Source organism: Hippoglossus hippoglossus, chromosome 19 (genome assembly GCF_009819705.1).
Source record: "Hippoglossus hippoglossus isolate fHipHip1 chromosome 19, fHipHip1.pri, whole genome shotgun sequence".
In the NCBI taxonomy this organism is placed as follows: Eukaryota; Metazoa; Chordata; class Actinopteri; order Pleuronectiformes; family Pleuronectidae; genus Hippoglossus; species Hippoglossus hippoglossus.
The window spans coordinates 9,314,387-9,334,648 of record NC_047169.1 but is presented as its reverse complement, the minus strand read 5'-3'; the positions used below and the strand labels follow the sequence as shown (position 1 = coordinate 9,334,648).

Here is a 20,262-nt window from a genome sequence, read left to right as displayed (position 1 = left end):
TCCTTGCCTCACAGACAGTGTTCCAATTCATCCTTAAGGTGCTTGATGGGGTTGAGGTCAGAGCTCTGTGCAGGTTCAAGTTCACACCCAACCTCCTCCGTGCACAGGTCACCGTTAAGCAGATTAGCTCCACTCAGATTCAAATCAATCTTCATTTAAATGATCCGACATCGAATCATCTTGAAATCGATCTTTGAATATATTCCTTTTGTAGTCGATGGATTTTCCCCTTGGATGAGTTCAAATGACCCCCGTTGCATTTGCACATAGCGGAAGCTGCAACTCTGAGGGCGCCAGGAAAGATCTAACTGCAGGTGATTGGTTGCATTTCGGATTTTTTTATAACTATGAGGACGACAAAGAGCTGGACAAAAGCGAAACCGATATGTAATGTGCAACATGTGATTTTCAATGGAAATACCACAAATCTCAGGGACCGACAACAAGACATCAGCCAGACACACAACGTCCCAAATCTGCAAACATGTCAGATCGAAACAGAACCCCACTAGAGAAAACCTTTGTGTTGAAGTTACCACACAATTCTGTCGTAACTCATGCAAGAATACACACCTGCACAGAATGTGTTATTGTTAGCAAATGGTGGCTTCCAAAGGCTCAACGATAAGACTCTAACCACACTACGTTTTGCAGTGTGTTTAGTGTCCTGACCACTGCAGTTGACTGAAGAAACGCTTGTATAAACAATCAGAGCAGAGTGTGTGTTTTTCTGAGACGTTACTGATGATCGCTTTGAGTGCATCATATTTACAATAGCTGTCTGGTGATTCAATCTAAAGGTTATTCATAATAGACTGAAGATACGCGTGTTAGATTTGTTTTCCCATTCATTAGTCGACTTTACTTGAGAGTGAGTGTGCCGTCTATGCCTCAGACTCGCTGCACTAAAGAAACCACATTCTTGTAATTGCTGGTTGTGTTAAATTAAATGAAGGTCTTATATTCTTAGTCTTGTTTTAATAATACATCAGGTTTGTGGGTTCTTTGTACAAGTTAGAGCATCACTGAGAATGTATTTCAATCCAAGGAAAACTGGTAGAGTAACTGAAATATCCTTGAATGAATTAAAATTGAATCAAATCAAATCCGTGGTGATACCCAGCCCTGATGCTGAAAAGGAAAAGACCTTCCCCAAAGTAAGAAGCACAGCCTCAAACATAAATTTATTATGTAGCGAGATTTCCCTCATTTCAAACTAAGAGACCCAAAGCATGAAATACAGCCCGAGATCAAAGTGGTCTCACTAACTGTGTGTTGCTATATACGACAATTTGTTCTAGGCTGCCAGAGGTGTAACATACACTGAGCATAACTTTAAAAAATATTGAGTATATATGAGTAATATAAAAAAAATTATGGAAAATCCCAATGAACCACCCTGTTAAATGTTGAAACCAGAAACCCTGTTCCGACTGTTGTTGCTAATTGTCATGTACAGCCATATTTGCAGGGTTTAATCAATTCACCTGTTTTGTGATGCATGCTATATTAATGAATTTTCTCTTCGCTGGAGCAGAAGCGATAAAATAAAATTAGTCAGGCTCAAAGTTAGGGTAAACATTAAATCCCCAAGTGGAATCGGGGAAATAAGATTTCCACCTTTTTAAAGATTCTACCCACAGCAACCAAAAGTTCAATTAGGTAACTGCCAGTCACAAAACTGCTGACTCATATTATGCACCTCAAAAAATAATGCCAGTAATAAGGGATCCTGCTTTGAATTCACGGTGTGTTGCGTTAAATGAGCACTTGCTCTGAGAATAAAGACCATTTCCATTAAAGAATAATGAATTGCATTACCGCAGTAATGGGGACTGTCCTTGCAGCACCGCAAAGCTTCAAAGAACGGCCTCGAAACTCTTCCCAAGAACCGGTCATGCTCAACAGATTCTCGTCATGGACACAACTTCACTCGTGTCCCTAGAAATAACCCAAATAATGACCCCCAGTGCCTCTGTGACAGCTGTGTGAGCTGCGCTGCTGAAACAAGGTCAGAAGTGAATGTGTCTGATGTGCTTTGCCATGCGTACATGACCCCGTGTGGCCCGCTTGTTGGTAGGAAAATAATGGGTCAGTTCACTTCACTTACTTGCCCCTAAATGAAAAAAAGAGGATCAGGGCCACCCTAAAAAAAGGGACAGTTGTCACAGGATTGCGTGATGAGTCATGCTATTTATGCAAGAGGCCGGGGGGAGGCTTTCGAGCCGGAGGTGAGATGCGAGTGCTGCTACAGTTCCCCGGGCCCGGTGGGTAACAAATCAGATATGTGGAGTCACGGACGCATCATTCAGCCTGCAGTGCTGACATGTCGAAAGGGATCAACTTTAAATGAGGATATGATACAATAGCATGAAACTGGATGTGTTGTGGAGCCTGTGTAGAGGAGGAGGAGTAGAAAGGACTGAGAAATACGCTGTTGCTGTTTGTGCTGACAAACTCCATTCATTTCTCAATATCTAATGGTGTAGAACAGATTGGCATCTTGAATTGCTTTTGAACGTATTGAATATATTATTTATTATACTATATAGAAGCTTCCACCGAGGGTAACAGCTTAGTGTCTAATTCAAAATCTCATCTATTGAACTAACATGGAGAGGACGATGACAGGGATGGACCACGCGAGCCCGGCCATGCTAGTGAATAAATAATAATCTGGAAATAAAACGTCACATGGTCAAAACGGACAAGTGCCAGTGTCGGACATTCTTCATCCGAAATCCCTCACATGCTGCACAGCCAGGGGGACAATTGGAAAATGATTGAATTGGCTTGTGCTACACACGGAGCCCTGATTCACCCCCTTTGCTTTGTTTTGCATTCGATCTGCATTCACAGCTCAAACGACAGTGGCGAGCGGGTCAGCAGTCACCAAGTTATCGCATCTTTATGGCAACACTGTTCCTTGGAGTCCCTGATGACTACTAACGGTTTTATTTCCTGCCCTCCTCTGGCCTTTCTCTGTTAATAACTGCACTGACTACGGCGTATTCTTCCTCGAGATCTTGTGAATATGTTGTGTTTTGTCAATTCTTCATGTAATGTGGCTCTGTACACGTACTGTGATTAGAGGGCAGCTCTGACTGCAATTTTCTGTCCGAGCCCATGAAAGAATTAACTGAGCCCCACCGGAGGCAGTCATTTTGTTTCAGAAACAAAAGCCGGATTTTTTGGGTGATAACAGGCACGTTTTAGAAAATTAAGAAAAAAAAAATTGGCAGAATCTGACCCAAGCCCAAATATGATTTAATAAATAAAGGACTTTTTGTTAGTTTCCACAAAAATTCCATTTCACTTTAGTCCCTTGTCAATTTCACTGCTGTATTTAACCGTCTGGAATCAAACAAATATCTGCCTGCACAGCACTAAGCTGCCATCTCGTCTACACGGGCATGCTGCGTCGCTCTCAGACTGCGTTTCCTGACACATTACAGGGGAAATGACTGGATGGTTTCAGGGGAGTACATTTGTCTTTAATGGCTTTTAAAGTTTCAAACATGACTTTCTTTTAAGACCAAAAAAAAAATCTGCTGAGGTTTTTCAAAGAAATCAGGGTCTTTGGAGAGATATTCACTGCAAAACGGGCTTGAGGAGGAGCAGCTCTTCAAATCTTGAGGACCTCATAATTATAGGAAAGCCTTTAACACCTATATTAATTCATATATTCAAGCTAAAAAATACTTTCGCCTAAGAACATCATCTACAGAAAAAATGACTTTATGATTATGCCAACATGTAATATTTTTGTATTTATAAATGATCCCACAACTCTAAAAGGGACTATTAATGTCTGTAAATGAGACTGTTATCTTAAATCGCAGATGAAATAGACAATGACAGATGGCTTTCTCTCACCTAACGGACAGACCCAGCACAATACGATGTATTAATACAGAACCAGGGCGATAATGTGATGGAGAAGACAGCGAGACAAAATGTCTTTTGTGTAGCTCCCAGCAAGGTAAACAGACAGGTTTCAAATGGGAAGTCATTCACTGTTGACGGTGAGCATTCAGGGCAGATAAGCGGAGACGGATAATTGTCCTATCTGATTCAGCATCTATATGAGCGTGTGGAGTGTTTGCTTATTGTAAATCAGCAGGCGGAGGGAGAATTACATTTCTGCCGGGGCCTCAGAGGCAAACTGCAGAGTTGTTATGTCGCTACCATACCTGTGGTAGTGGGGGAAAGATAATTCATTATCTCTGTTTAGGAGGTTTCTCCTCAGGGGGTTGTTTTACAGTTCTCTGACAAAGGTTTGCAGATATCGCTCACATTTTTAGCATCTCCAGATCAGATGGCACAGTCATATTTGCTGAGGGAGAGCAAATGTTCCTGCAAATAGGCTGATTTCCTATTTTTATTTGATTAGTAACTGTTAAAGGTCAGACAGGTGTAAACTGAGCCTTGTAAACTATGAAAATATACTGCAGACCTATGGCATAATGATCTGTACAGTGAACAGTGAATTGCCACTGTTAACTAAATGGATTTGAGTGTTTGAGTGTATGATTGTAAGCGTAGGGACTGATCACCACTGCAAGAGGGAGTAGGTAGTGAAAGATGTTTTTAACTGGCATCGACTAGCAAATAAAAAATTGTGCTGGAAATAATTGCCTTCATAGAGATTTAATGCTTCACCCTCGCAGTTTCTCAGTAAAAAAATATATAAAAAAGACGATGATGACAAGGAAACTATGAGATTTTCTTTCAAGAGTATAATCATATCCTTTATTCTCAAATGTAAAGAAAATCTATCTAATGTTAAACTCAATTATTTTGGTAATACTCAATTAGCTACGCAAATTACTTTAAATGTTTCAGTTTCATTAAAATGTGTATTTGCTTTTTGGCTGCATAAAAATAATTTTAGCATAAAATGTTGATGACACTATCGTAAAATATTCATTAAATAATTGCACAAGTAACTCCCTTCTCCCAAAGCTAGGAGAGCATGTGTGCTCTGTCGAGTGGGTTGTGTGCAAGTGTCTTTTTTAAAAGCCATTCATTACCAATGACTAACACAGCATCTCTTCTCCATGCTTCTCAGGAAACATGGTGAGCAAGGAGGGTGGCAAATGTATGCTCACCAACTCAGAGTCTGACTCGGAGGCAGCCCCCTTGCCGTCCACCTCGCTGGCACTTGAGGTGAAGTATTCCCTGGAAGCCAGTCGGCAGGTGAGGAAGAGGAACAAGGCCCTGCAAGTGCGTTTCAAGGATATCTGCGAGGCACAGAACGAGCAAAGGGAGGCAGAGTTGCAGGCGGCGGGGAAAGGTGGCAAGCCTATCTCATACAAAGTGGCGTACCGCAAGTACATGACTGTCCCTGCCCGCAGATCCATCCCGAACGTCACGAGGAGCACGGGCGTGCAGACATCACCTGACCTCAAGAAACGCTATCAGACTTTTCCGTTTGAGCGCAAAAAAGGCCACACCTATAAAGACGTGGCGGCTGTGGAAACTTATAAAGGTCAGAATAACGGTTTTGTCATGGAGGTGAAGCAGTCCAAGGCTGCTGAGCAGGGTTTAGATGAGGAGGAGGAGGAGGGAGCCTGCGGGGGGAGTGGAGTCCGGAGGACCAGGGCTCTGCTCCATACTAATGAGTGCATTGCCACAGTGGAGCAGCACACTGCACCTGATGGCCTGTGCTCTGACGCTCTGCTGCTCAGTTGCTCTGCAGACACAGACTGCCTTGCAGACACATCGAGAGGAAGTGGAGCCGGAGCACAGGCAGAGTACCAGCTCTGCAGTGTCCCGTCGAAAGCCAGGACAGGATTACAACACAAGGAGGCCGATATAGGCTTGGTCAAGAGGCAGCTGCTCAATCTGGAGGAGGGCTCATCCCGAACCCTGCCGGACAGGGCCTCCAGGGTTTCGGGCCCCATCTCCTGGAACTCCCTAACGCAGGTGGAGTGCCTGGACAGCCCATCTGTGAGGAGCAAGCGGAAGAAAGGTCTCCAGCTCAACGGGCTGCAGAGTGAGACACTACCACGTTCCAGTAGAGGCTGTACAACACAGGCACAGTGCCACACAGGACAGCTATCTGCTCGGCCTCTAAGGGACATGGAGGAGCCTCTGTCGCCCTGCAGAGGTGGTGAGGCTGGGGGAGCACCGCCCGACCCAACACAGGAGGCCTGTAAGCAAATAGTGCCTATGAATCCGGACAAGGATGTTAAAGAACAGCTGCAGGCCATGGAAAATCTCATCAGCTCCAGCCAGGAGACCATCAAGGTGCTTTTGGGAGTCATCCAGGAATTGGAAAAGGGGGAGGCTCACAGAGAGGGGTAAGACATTTCATAGTCATCCTATAGCCCATGCTTTACAACACTTTTTCTCTACTGGCATAGATTCTAATACCTCAACTCAGGGTCCCTGCTTATAGGGAGTACCAATGCAACCCCAGTGTTCTCTTTTCCCCTCATTTAAAATGGGTACAGCTCCCTGCATGGAAACCATTGGAATCATTTTCATGGAAGGTTACTTGAGGCCAGAGATGGCTGTGGGACTAAAACCTGACCTAGAAAAGTGCTGACTATATGAATAAATTCACAGAGTACTGGAATCTATGGCTGATCTCTTTAACGGCTCAGTATCGACACTCGCATCAGCAGCTTCCAACTTTAAACGGTTATCAAATTCACATTGGCAAAAAAATAAGAAAAGAAAGAAATGTCCAAAAAGTACAAATCGTGATTCAGAACAGGGTTAAACTGAGGAAACATCAGACAGATAGAAAACAGTTATGATTCAGCGTGAACAGGAAAAGTACCCTCTTGATGTGTCACATTAGTTCTAGATCTTTGGAGCAAGCTTGTGTGCATGACAGCTGCACAGCAGAGCCTCGACTGTACCACCCAATGAGTGTCAAAGAAAAAAAGAGACGGCAGTGGCACGTAGCTGGGATGATGTGGCTTTCACCTGGATGTGCCCTGCAGTGCTATTACAGCACAGCGTGCTTTTATGGTGATTCCCCCTGCAGGTACGGTGGAGCTGCTGCAGAGCGTATTCAGACAAATCAGCTCACTCAATGTGGCCCAAGCGCTTTGATGACCTGTCATGTGAAAAACTGTCGCTATGAATGAAATCACAAACCTGAGACTAGGACTTATCAGATATGGGCTGTCACTTTTATTCAAAATTTGAACACTCATTTGAACGTAGGGGGGGAATTTTTTATCGCATCTTATCACAACACCAAAGCACCTGAAAGGCGGTGTGTGGAGGAAAAAGGCTGAATTCATTTGAATTTTGGGGGAAAAGTGACAGCACTAATATCACTGGCTTTGAATGAAACTAATGAAGCCAATGAAAACAATAGCATGCGTCTTCATGTGAGATCGATATCAGCTGTAATGCCGCTTAGATGAGCAGGTAGTTTCTCTTAGATTTACTACAATGACAATACTAATAGGGGAACTTAATAATGATGCTGACGAGGGGAAATAATTCTAAGGAGGACATACAATTATTGAGCAACGATTATAGGTAATTTTATTGATTGAGGGAAATACTAAATTGGATATTTAACAATTGGCCTTATCCGACCGCACACCATAATGTTTATCTAGGAAGTCCGAGGCCTTTGAAAAAGCCACGGCCTGTGAAAAAGCCATTTACTGTCCAGTTGATACCGAGTTTATACAAAAGGGGCTACAGATAGCATCTAGCCAGCTGAAATAGGGGACTGTCTATCCAAAGGGATGAGGCAAACAAAATGGCCAATTTGTTGAGTGAACTGCTGGGTCTTGCCACTCAGATCCCTATCTGTTTTTACCAGCACTGTGTCGAGATCAGGAGAGAGAAAATCGGTATAATCAACATTCTACCAACCTGGTTTAAAACCTGTGAGCTGCACATTTACACCCATACAAAGCTTAGAACAAAGGAGCACACAAGTACACTTTTGTCGAAGTGTATTAATGTGAAAAAACAACAGGGGAACACTCCTATTCAACGAGGATTGATCATGGAACAGCTCTTACCACAGTTTTGAGTTGGCACCATCTTAAAAGGCAATTATCTGCCTTCAATCTTGCACAAGGCAGCCCTAATCTCCTTATCACCTAACTCATAAAAAGTGTGCCGGAGTGAAAAAAAGTAAGCGGACATGTGGTGCAGCAAGGACAGCCATCTCCCCGTGTGCTGCAAAACACATCTGGCTTATCAGATGTGTCTAAAGTGGCAGGTGGAGTGGGGGTGAGGAGGGGTGAGGAGAGGAGAGGAGAGGAGAGGAGAGAGGAATTTGTAAGTGTGTAATACTCCTTATTGGTGCCATCTGCTCACAAACATAAGGAAATAATCGCAATGTTCTTTCATACATTAATTACAGAAGCCTACATTTAGTTAAAGTCAGTGAGCAGAATAAGCCCCTTGTAATCCATCTGAGCCCAACTGAACCGCTGTGTCTCTGTAAAAGCGCAGTCATCTTCTGCATATTTCCAATTCCCAAAGTTGGACTTGTAGCGAGCCGAGCAAAAACAAATCCCAACGCTGCTTTAGTCACACTACATTAGCCTCACACTCCCCTTACATAAATGTCACCGACACAACAAATAGGAGTGCCCCCAGGCTATAGGTGAATTGTGAGTGCAATTACATCTGATATATAACTGCTTATGTTATATGACGTCCATTTTTCATGGGCGCTGGGTGCATTCATCACGACGCATGTGTTCGTGACATGCTGCTCGGACACAAATTGAAATTCCGTGGCTAATGTGCTGAGACTAAGAAAAAAAAAGCATGGCCATGCCGCACATCGCGCGTGCGCGATAAACAAAAAGAAGTGTGTTCTTCCACTGTCGATGCGAAAACAAACTGAAGAGCTAAAATTCAAACAATCCAAAATAAAACAGACATTAAAGCTAAAGACGTGCAATGATTCATATATTTTCTTTTATTTATCCACTGTTCTTCTGGAATGGGGAAAAAGGGAGGAAAGAGAAGGAGGATAGAGGTGTAGAGGTGTAGAGTGGAAGAACCACTAGACTTTAGGTGTTATTAGATTCTAGATGATATAAGAAGCTCTTACCAAGCTGCTGAGAAAAGAAAAAAAGAGCGCAAACACACACACACACACACAGTGCTGTCCAGGGCATGCGATGCAGTGTAAAGGCTGCAATGCAGTTCTGAACTACATCATTGGTTGCATCCAACGGCCCGAAGCTCACAAGTAATTTTGCTGTATCATCAGCCTGGGTTGGCAGACCAGACCTAATTAATCACACTTATGGGGACTTGTTGCTGGTCTTGTCTATTAACACTGGGACGTGTGCATGTTTTTATGCCTTTGGACCCCCACCCACTCAGTGACCTTTGGGAGAGCTCAACCAGAAGCGCAAAAAAGGGGGAGGGTGTATAAATACACTGTTAATGGCACTTTTGGCTTCGCTCTCCCCAGGGAGGCCTGTCGGAACTAACTCTGCCCTCTTATTTTCTCTTATCAACTCGATGTGAGAGAGAGAGAGAGAGAGAGAGCGAGAGAAGAGGGAGGGAAGGAGAAAAACAACATGAGGGTGAGAGATAGAGAGAATAAGGGTGAGATGTTCTGAGGATGTGATCTAGTTCCCAATGTTTATCAATGGACTCGTGTGTGTGGAAAGTGAAGGTGGCCTTGACCTTCCTCACCCCCATTGCACTCATCCTCTGCTTGGACTCTCTATTACCTCATTCTGCTAAAAAATTAAAAAACAATATTGTTATCACCAACTCTGCTGTACCTGTCAGAGCACATAGCGCAGAAAAAAAAGGGTAGATAAGGAGGGGGAAATTTATGATAGCGGTTTAATTTTTATTGGTGCTGCGCCTTATGGGCAGCATGACAAAAGTCCCTGAGAGAGAATTAAAAACGTCTCCGCTTCCGAAAAGATGAAACTAAATGTGAATTAACCTCGGAGATAAAAATCGAGCGGCTTCCGGGGCCATCCTAGTTTTAGACATGCTGATTTATGACGGTACTTAGGCCTGGTATCATCGTCCCTCCAGGGGGATCCAATCACAACTGGACTTCTGAGGAGGCCGTTGAAATCTGATCACAGTGGGACGCTAGTAGCGAAATTCTTTTAGCTGTGTGAACGTAAATAAGTCCAGGGTCACGTATTTTTACACTTAATATTTCCCATGCTTCAATCTATTTGTGGCCACCCCCACAATATAAACACTGACCACCACAAATTCATTTTCTCTCTTTTAAATGGGTATAATCTTATTAAGTAGAGCTGTGTGCAGTGGATTGATTCGCTCAGTCCCTTCTGGCTCGGACACAAACACAAACAAATTGACAATGGACCCATCTTTGAAGTCTGACTGGCTAAAAATGATGTAATTTGGTCTATGCAAACAGAAATTGCACACGTGTGTATTTAAATATAGAGCTGGGAAAGGAGCTTTCAATCGTTGCGTCACTCGGGACAGATGTTAATACCAGGTGTGAACTGGGCTCGTGATAGGTTGTTATTTTTCTCACTTAACTCTGGTGGAATCTAGCCACTATATCTCCTGCCTCAATGACAACATTTTGTAAAAGTAAATGGGATTTCATTCGTCAAAGAGAAACAGAAATATCTGCGGACATATTTCCAGTGGCCTGCCTTCACACAGTGAGCAGTCGAAGACGAGCAGAACATTGTTTCTGGCAGGAGCTGAGCTGGATTTTCCCTTTTAATGTTGTCGTTTCATTGCTGTGAGCACTCTAAATGAAATTCCATTGACCTCCAATGACAAATAAAACCAAAAGTACCAACTCTTCATTGCAACAAAGTCAGTGCTACCAAGGTAATACTTGAGACACTGGTAAATTGACCGTGGTACAACAAAGACAAGTAGAGGGCACTTTATCACCATATTGCAGGTACATGTATTGCATCAGATACATATTCCATGTTAACAGAAATGTTCTGCAAACAATTATTTTTCCATAATCCTACTAACTAACAGACTCACAAACAGATGCAGATGAAAACATAAAATCCTTAGCGGAGGTAATAAGCACATACTTGGGACTTGGGACAAAGTGATGGTGCATCTGGTGACTGCTTGAGTGTGAAGGAGGGTAGTTGACGATGGTTACTACCTGTATAAGTAACAGCCCCCCCCCAAAAAAAATAAGGTTGACATCTGTACTGGATTTACAAAACTGCTTTCTGTTGATGCAGCAGTCCAGGTCGATAACCATAAAAACCACGCAGTAAAGGGTTTGCATCTTGTCCATGTCACCGGTGAAGTGAGTCCACAGTGTGTCCTTGGTAATGTCATTAATTACAGGGGGGGAAACACTTGCTGTCAATCAATGTGCACGTTCCCGCATTGTAATCCAATAAGAAAGCCACCGAGCCTCGGAAGCATGTAACCAAATAGTCCCCTTCAGAGCCGCCACCCGGTCTTTAGCTGTCCCTTGAGATATAGGCGTCTATAATGGGAACTTGGTTCATGATAATATTTAATCTCGGAGACACTTGATGGCAGGACAATAGAGGGACGCATCGGAAATTAAAATAAAAGGTCATTGATGTGTTTGAATGGGAATTTGGTTGAATCAATATGACAATAAAATGACTGACTGTGCAACGCCAAAGGGCTGCCGTCCTAAACAAAACTGTCAAATTTTAACTGCTTAGAGGAGCAATTTCATTTCCAAATTACCGCCCCCACTGCACCCCCAGCTAATAGAAGGTTACAAAATTATTTACACCGAACATAAATCATAGTGCATGCTTAAAAACTCTGTCCACTACAGAATGGATTAATCAAGAGTTTGGATTTCTCTTGAGAAACAAGGTTCAGTGCTGGGGGGAGAAGAGGGACCTTTTCTTAAAAATTGCGAGATTAGGTGTTAGGACTGTTATAAACAAGCTTAGGTGCAACTTGGGGCAGAAACAAATAAAAAATCCAGATCTAGTGAATTTAAATGTGGTTACATAGGGGGATTGTTGCTCTTCTATAGTTAGTAAGTTGAATGCATCATGGGTTCACATCAAGCAAGCAATTTTGATGCATTATTATTATTGTTTTATTGTTATTTAACTAGGTATTTTGTACTGGTATTGTAAGAAAATGCAACACTTCTAAAAAGCCCTTCATAAAAACCATTCATACCATTCAGCTCAGCCTAGAAACTCATCAACTGTGCAGCACTTTGCCTTGTCTGACCTCGGATCAGTCAACCAGAGCTAATGGCAGACACGCTGCTCTTTCTGCCCTGGCTGCCGGACACAGGCCACTCAGGAGGTCGGCCTCACTCCTCAGCAACCTCACTTAGTGTGGTCCCGCTAACGAGGGATGACAAACAGGAAGAGGGAGGAAAGTGTGAGGGAGCAGCTTAACAAGTCCTGTAATTACTCATTCACCACTCTTATCTCCCCCGCAGACTCTCCTATCGAACCGGACAGGACACGGCCAACTGCGACACATGCCGGAACAGCGCATGCATTATTTACAGGTTAGTGGCCATTACTCTTCAAAGACACGGTGATCCAAAAGTGCCTCGTCCTTCCTCCTGGAGGGAGAAGGGGACAGGTGGAAAAAGGACGCTTGAGAGGAGGGAGGGGGCAGGGGAGGCGAGGCGAGGAATAATGTGGACGCTGTTAATGAACACATGGGGACTTGTGACATTTACAAATCACGCGCTCTCTTGGAATCCATACATGTTATCGCTCCTTCCGATTGTCACGTCCCGCCCTTTTATTCACTGACGGGCGCTTAGCAGATGTGGGGTTAGCGAGACTTTGGAGACAAAAGGGCGCCTGGTTGAAAAGTAGGTGCTGCGGAGTGAGTGAGCGCGGGGCGGCGAAAGGTGAAATTAATTAGCATCCAGACTTTGTGAAATATCATGAAATATCATCACTGTGTGCTGTTGCCAGGCCAACCGAGCCTTTGCACTTTCAGATTCAGCTCAATACATTAGACAACCAGTATAGATGTGAGCCCAGAGTCATTAGTCTGTCAGAGGACATAGTTATCTCCCCGTGAACGTGCAGTACATGAATAAATATTTGGCTGCAGTCTTCTGTGTGTGTGTGTGAATGTGTTTGTGAAATGATACTGAGACAATAGTCGACAGAGTAGAAACTGGCATTAGTTCTGATGATTATTACATTTCATTGAATCACAAACTGAAACCGTTCAGTTTTTAGGCTTTTTGAAGACGATCACTTTTTTAAGACTCAATAAACAAGACTAATTATCTGCAGTCACACTAAGGGCTAATTTATGCTCAATGTTAGATACGGAAAGGAACAGAGTCTTTTGTCCATATTTGTGCACGTCTTTTTAAAGCTTACGCATATGGACAAAACAGGTGAAAGGGAGCAGTACCACTAGAGATCAAAACCTGCTGATGATTTGCAGGATTAATCTTTACCATGGTCGGGATTTTAATTAAGCCTGTTTGATAGAAATGCCATTCATTTTGCATTTATTTGGTCACTCTAGATTTAACAAAAATCAGGAGATCACCAAAGTCAAAGTATTTTTTCATGGACCTTGAATATCTGTAGCAAAGTTAACAGCGATCAATTCAATGGTTGTTGAAATATTTCACTCATGGAGACATGAGAAGAAAAGCCAATGGCTCATGTGTCCTCTGGGAACCAACCATCCAGCAGTTTTTTTAGATAATTACCATAAATCCATAATGATACCGTGTGTAAAAATCCATACATCAATCTCAAAAATAACCTTTGCTAACAGCCCTCACGTGAAATGTTGTGCGATCAGCTTTAAGTTCACAGGCGGTGGCCGTGACCTCTGACTGAGCCTCGCAGCCCCCGACACCTCTGTCAGAAATGAGCCTTCCTCTTTGACACACAGTGGGACTGAGAGTCTGCAGGCCCCGTGAGGAATTACAGGTCACATGTGTATTATCTGGCTGGTTTTTCCATTTGGTGCTGAGAAAAAAGTACGACTCCGACAGTCCAAACGAACAGGAGGGTGAAAAGAGATGAGAAAGAAAAAAGATTTAAAGAGTAAGAGGGTGAGAGGCGATCAATAAAACAGTTTTTAGTGGACACTGCTGCTCCACTCAGTCGGCATTTCGCCTCTGAAGAGCCATTTAAATCATTTTCTATCTACTGCTCTCAATGACTGATAAGCCTCTGGACAAACTTCAATTGGCTCCTGAAAATGAAGGAACAGAGCAGAGCTTTCTTCCCTCTGATGTTTGAGCGGAGGAAAGTACATCGTGTCGTAAAGTGTGCTTAAACCGCGGCAGGTCCCCGCTGCACAGCCGCAGGGTGGACATAGGAATGGAGGCTTTTACTACGATTCAGTGCCCACGGGATGAAGTGGGGTGAGCTGAATTACTACACGTGATGTGACGGACAGTGGAGGGACTCGGGGGGGAATGAAGAGGCAATAGGTCGGGTACAGGGTTAAAGGATGGATGACGACAGACTGCGGAGACCGGAGCTCGTCTTGTATCATAAATTAGTCATCCCCATGTTTAATACTAGCTCTGTGGGGTTTTGACGGCCCAGCTCCCTCTGGCTTAACTATCCTCCATCAACACTCACCCTGGGTAAAGAGCAGCTGTGCTCGCCCTGCTGTGGCTGCCTCTGCAGGTTTTACAGGCACTCGCAAAAAAGATCCCTCTGCATCTGTGCGCACCGACTGCAGTTACACACATAAATATAAAAAATATCAGTGATTCCGTTCTACGGCTCTTTGTTGAAGATATTCTTGGCGGCTCAGAGTGTCCTCCATATCAATGGTGTGTTGATAAAGGTGCTTCATTTATATGTCTCCACGCCTGAAAGGGTTTGAAAGACTTCAAATGCAAGCGGCGGTAAATACATAATGCTGTGATTAAATGGGCAATTTAAATATGAGCCACTACTACCAAAGTGTCAGTGAGTTGTCCAACAAATCGCTTTTATTTAAATTCTTTTAACCTGAAAATACACGGAGAAAAAGTGGCTGAATTATATATAAAGGATCACAGGCAGAGGTCGATTGAGATTCCTCTCTTGACTTGGTCTGTGCTGATCGTGCACATGCGATGACACCTGTCTTCAAACGGGCTCTAAATTAACATCAAAACTTTCCGTTTGGCTTCTCAGATCCGCAGGAATCGATTGAAACGCTTCATCCGCAGAGGAAGAGCAAAAAAACAGGAACTCAATACAAAACTGAAAGCTCATTTTTTGACAAACCTCACAGGCACCTGGCAGGGTTTCCACTCGATGAAAGGGCAGACATTTTCTGACTGAGATGTTTGGAATCTGTTGAATTGACAGGGGTTCTCCTTTAAGAGAGTCCCTAAGCATGGTTAATTGTGTTGATTGGACACAGAATCAAATATAGCAGTTGTATTCACACAGGCAGGGGGATTAAATGGCAATCTAATTACCCAGATCTCCATGAAAAACAACCTCTCCGGAGGTGGGGGAACACAAAGAGCCATGAAGGAACACACTCTGTGCATGGGAAGAATAGCTGTCTCTAATATCTAGTCGGATTTTATTCTGAGTATGTTTTCAGTTGATTTCAGACACGAACTCGGGAAAACGACTGGGTTCTTGAGTTTACAGAGTTTGCCTTTGACATATGAGGAACGCAGCAGGAGATCGTCTGTTGCCAGAACATTCAGGCGAGGAGTGATACTTGGGTAGATGATTGCAGGAGGCAGGTCACGAGGTATTTAATCCAACGAGACTCTTACCATCCTTCACAACTTCAGCATTGGCCCTTATCGCCAAAAGCTCATGGGTGTGGTTGTCTTTCAAAGTTGTGTCTCGTGTTAGGCCCCGGTCTCACAGACATTAATGTAACACTGGTGAACCTTCGCCTACCCTTATTAAACATTTGCTTCCTGTGGCTTCGCGTCAACTTATGTGAAATATGGCCGGCGATATGTGTGACTGTGACCTTAGAAACGTCTTTGACACGCCCACTTGCTTGCTGTGAATTTTCCCTAAATCTCCTGCTGTATTCTTCCATGGGCTCCCTCGGACATTTTACTCAGGGGTTGGCAAGAAAAGTTCCAGAAAACATCCCGCGCAGCTGACTCGGACATTTTACGTTCTCACATGCAGCCCCTCTGGGAAATTTCAGGAAAGCGTGCAGGACTTCAGGTCAGGTCTGAAAGCAGCTTTTGTGTCCGGGCCAAACCTCTTAACTCTTGTGTTTAGGGTGGAGCTGGTCCCCTGGCTGGAGAGAACAACGCGGGTCCATAAATCACTCAAACCGGCCCCCGTGAGGAGCCAGGCATGTTCTCCTCAGCATATTCAATTTGTCCGAGAGTGTATGGCATTATCTCAGAGCCCATCTTTAACATAACAACAGCACCGGATCGATATTGGTGCTGCTCTCCACGGGCATGGACTTCAAACAGAATACACAAGCTGCTGTGGTCTCCCGTCCTTGTCTGGTCCCACTTCTCTTGTTTTTCAACCATCTTGAACTCGCTCCGTCTTATTTTCATCCTCCCTCAGTAACTTTCTCTCTGTATCTCCCCGTTTGTCCAGAACGTGTTATCTCCTCCTAATGGCTAACGGTGGGTTCAAATGAACCAGGGGATTCAATGCCCAACATTACGTGCATGACATTAAGAATAGGAGAGAAAGGGATGAAAAGATTATTGCAGTTCACTCCATCTTGCCAGGTGATGTAATATGGGTTACTGAGAAAGGCAGACAGAGGGGAGGATTGAAAAAAAGAAGTCAGAGAAAACAGCAATACTGAAAGAGGTTGGAGAGGAGTGGGGGTGGGAGTGGGAGGGGGGGGGAACGAGACAGACAGAAAAGCTGTGGAATTGAAATGCATTCCACTTATTTCAAGACCACAGGCATTAAGCCGTGATGTGTCTTGACGCAGAAACCCTGTAATCTCATTTTCCTCACACTGAATTTATATGGGCTAATGTGCTGATCAAACAGGGAGATAGATTTAAGCCGCTGTGATTAAGGGAGTCGATGGTGGAGGTCCCCACCACTGGGTCCGTCCCATTGTTCACAACGGACTGCGGTTATTTCCCCAAGGTTCCATTTTGTCATTAGCTCGCATGTCTTGCGATAAATTCAAAAACAAGGAGCAGCCGATGGTCATTAAACTATCTGTCCGATGGTAAAAATGTTCTTTGAATAACTCTGCACTGCAAATAGATAAAAAAAAAGAAAATCAACAAAGGAATGGGTGTTTAAAAAGAGGAGAAGTCTCCAATCTACTGTGAGAGGCTATGAAAATCAATTAAGCATCGCTAAAGGCTAAAGAGCCCATTACATTATAACATATGGAAATTACTGAGCAGCTAGGCTGGCCTGCCTGCTCGGATCTGCTGAGCGAAGATATCTCTCTCTTTTTTTTGGGGGTGAAAGCATAATGATGTTTTCCAACATGGTGGCAAGCCGGTTACCATAGTTACAGGAGTGATTCTCCGTGGGACAGACAGTGTGAGGGGACGGCGAGGACAGTTGTGAAGAGCACATTCACACTCGAGGAAGATAAGGGAACAAAAAAGGAAGGCAGGATGAGAATGTGAAACACGGGGAGGAAGGAGGAGAATACAAGCTATTAGGACTCACAGATGGTTAAAGTGGGGTAAAGGGCAGGTGAGAGGTGCACGCGGCCATGAATACGCTGAAGTAAAAGATTAGACACGCAATGAGAATGTAGAAGTGTCTTCCCCCCCCGTTGTACATACACTACATTTTCAGGAGCAGGAACATGACAGGACACAAGTGGGAGTGAGCGAGAGTAAGAGCAAGTGGGGGAGTGAGGTTAAAGACAAGGCCCAAAGTGCCTTCTCCAATTTGTTCCGATCCAACGACCCCTTCAGGGGAGTGGCAGCCAGGGGACGGGGAAATGCCAACAACGCTTCACTCTTAGCACCCAAAAAAAAAAAATCTGAATTGCAGCGGGGGCCTGTGACAGTTTCATGAGGAGATGCTGATAACTGGGGCCGGGAAGAGACTAATAAATCTTTCATTACAAACGTCTTTTGAGTAGGTTTCAAAGATGAGATGATTATCTTTTCACTCTCAAATTAAGTTATGCAGATTTTCTTTTTTCTTTTCACTGACATTTTAGTCTTCTTGCTTCGCTGTTCCCACGCTACAGGCCACTTTACCTCGATTTAGTAAGATTCTCCTGCCAGATACAAAGCTATGGTTTTAGAATCTATCTGGCCATTATATATACTCATACCAAGATACACATCTTATCCATGGAGGGACTCAGGGGGAACTGGAGACACCGTATCAGACACCTACACTCAACTTAGAGACTGCAATTAGTCTCCCTTGGACTGTGGGAGGAAACTGGACTTCCCACTGGGAGAACACGCAAGAAGGTCAAGCTGGGATTCAAACCGGGAACATTCTTGCTTCTTTCACGATTTTTTGTATGAGTACGGTGAAGAATAACTAACCCACGCTGAAATCAACAACCACCTGGTTGTTGTGGGCTTTCTTTTTTTATCTGAATTTATGTGTTAATCAGCTAATTAATATACATATAATGACTAACATTAGTAATTATATAGTTCATACTATAGGATTAACACGGTACATTACTACTACAAGTGCATATATGTATAAAGCCAGGTAGATAAGTAAGGTCAAATAATAACAGTAAGTGTATAGTAAACCTCCAGTTATTGGAAAAGCACAGACACAAACCCGAAGGACAGACCTGAACAAAGCAAAGGCCGCTGCAGAAATATCGTGAACTTAAATGCACTGTTAATGTGCAGTATTATCTCAGAGCATAAATTGAAAAAAATACGTCCAATGATGGTACCAATAAAAATAATAGGTTCTTTAATGTGGTTAAATGGCCAATAACCTGTGGCAATGGTTACACAGCCACAACAGTCTCGGCTGTGTTAGAGGCTCACTCTAAAGAGCAGGGAAAATCCTATCACCGTGTGTGTGTGTGTATGTGTGTGTGTGTGTGTGTGCATGTGTGTTATATCCGACACAAAATGACATAGCATTTAACTAGTGCTTCCCCCCAAAGACACCAAGAAGTGCTAGAGATCCGTCTCTGAACACAGCATTAATAGAAGGTTGTTTTGAAAGATGAAAACGACACAAGGAGACACTCAGCGCACGGCTTGTATTACATGCGTGACACCACCACACATTCATTACACTTTGACAAACACACAAGTCATTGATCACAGGATTCTTTGGTGCCGCCTTAACTTGAGTTATTCGAGCAGCAAGAGCCTGTTAATTTAGCAGCCCCGTGAATTCTGTTTAATCTGCGAGTTTGTGTTTAACTGCAGAAGACTTTTATAATGGTATTATGCAGCACGAGGGCGGTGGACACACATGCACCGCAGTTTCCCTGGGCCTGGCCATAGAGAAAATAATTGGCATCAGAGTGCTGCTTCTGCACCAAAAAAAACATCCACATTAGGGGCAGAAGCAGAAGTATTCAGTAATTGTAAGACAGCGTAATGATAATAAAATCTAAAACAGACATGATAACACAGTCGGGATGAATTATACAAGCTCAGGTAGAAGCATGTTTTAAGCAGAAGGATTCTGAAGGGAATTTAAAAATCGATTCAGACGGACGACTTCAGGGCCAACTCTGACAAACACCGCTCAATCACCCTTCAAAATAAGACCGTTTCTTATCCCTGTGAGATGTGAGAATATTATGGGCAGATTTAGAGCCCCATTCTGAAGGTGTGTGGAGGCGGAGGGAGGCTCCAGCTGTGGTCTAATTCGTTTAAGTGGAATCTTAAAATCAATTCTAAATTCGATTGGAGACGAGTGCAAGCTGAAATTAAAAAGAAGGGATATGGTCTTGTTTCCTGGCACATGCTAAAATCCTGGCTGGTATTTTTTTGGGCCAGTTCAAGTACTTTGAGTAGTTTGGGCAAAGGGAGCTGCAGCCGTGTAGGTGCAACAACATTAAGGCATAAATAAGTGTAGCTGCTCTCGGTCGTCAAAGCAAATATTTCATTTTTAGAAGATTTTATTGAGCCGAACACGAAACCTCAGGACAAACCTCTTAGCCCGTGCATCAAAAGGTAATTGGCAGCAGCGTTTTCATGTGCTGGGCTTTTCACGTTCTGCAGAGTATATCTGTCACTTGGGGCCAAACAAACAGAACTGCAAATGATTCATTGTGGCCTTTTTAGCTGTAGATCGCTTTTCAGCGTAACGTTCATATTTACATATCAAGCTCTTAAATACATTTATGGAAATATGGAGTTGTCTGATACTAGGGCTGCATGATTCTTGTAAGATTTATTGCTTATATTTGAGATCAAAAATCGGTCACACGATTGTT

The 20,262-nt window shown here is 43.5% G+C and overlaps 2 protein-coding genes across 6 annotated transcripts in view; one reads left to right on the top strand and one right to left on the bottom strand.

The window, feature by feature from the left end:
* dock1 (dedicator of cytokinesis 1) overlaps positions 1-20,262 on the bottom strand; it is a 172,045-nt gene that overhangs the window by 72,296 nt on the left and 79,487 nt on the right. The window lies entirely within an intron of this gene.
* LOC117752560 (inhibitory synaptic factor 2A) overlaps positions 1-20,262 on the top strand; it is a 30,517-nt gene that overhangs the window by 5,824 nt on the left and 4,431 nt on the right. For both annotated transcript variants that reach the window (XM_034569990.1, XM_034569989.1), the window contains exons 2-3: positions 5,072-6,305; positions 12,386-12,457. In XM_034569990.1, coding sequence (XP_034425881.1) covers positions 5,077-6,305; positions 12,386-12,457 — 1,301 coding nt within the window. In that variant the 5' untranslated portion in view covers positions 5,072-5,076. The remainder of the gene's footprint in view (positions 1-5,071; positions 6,306-12,385; positions 12,458-20,262) is intronic.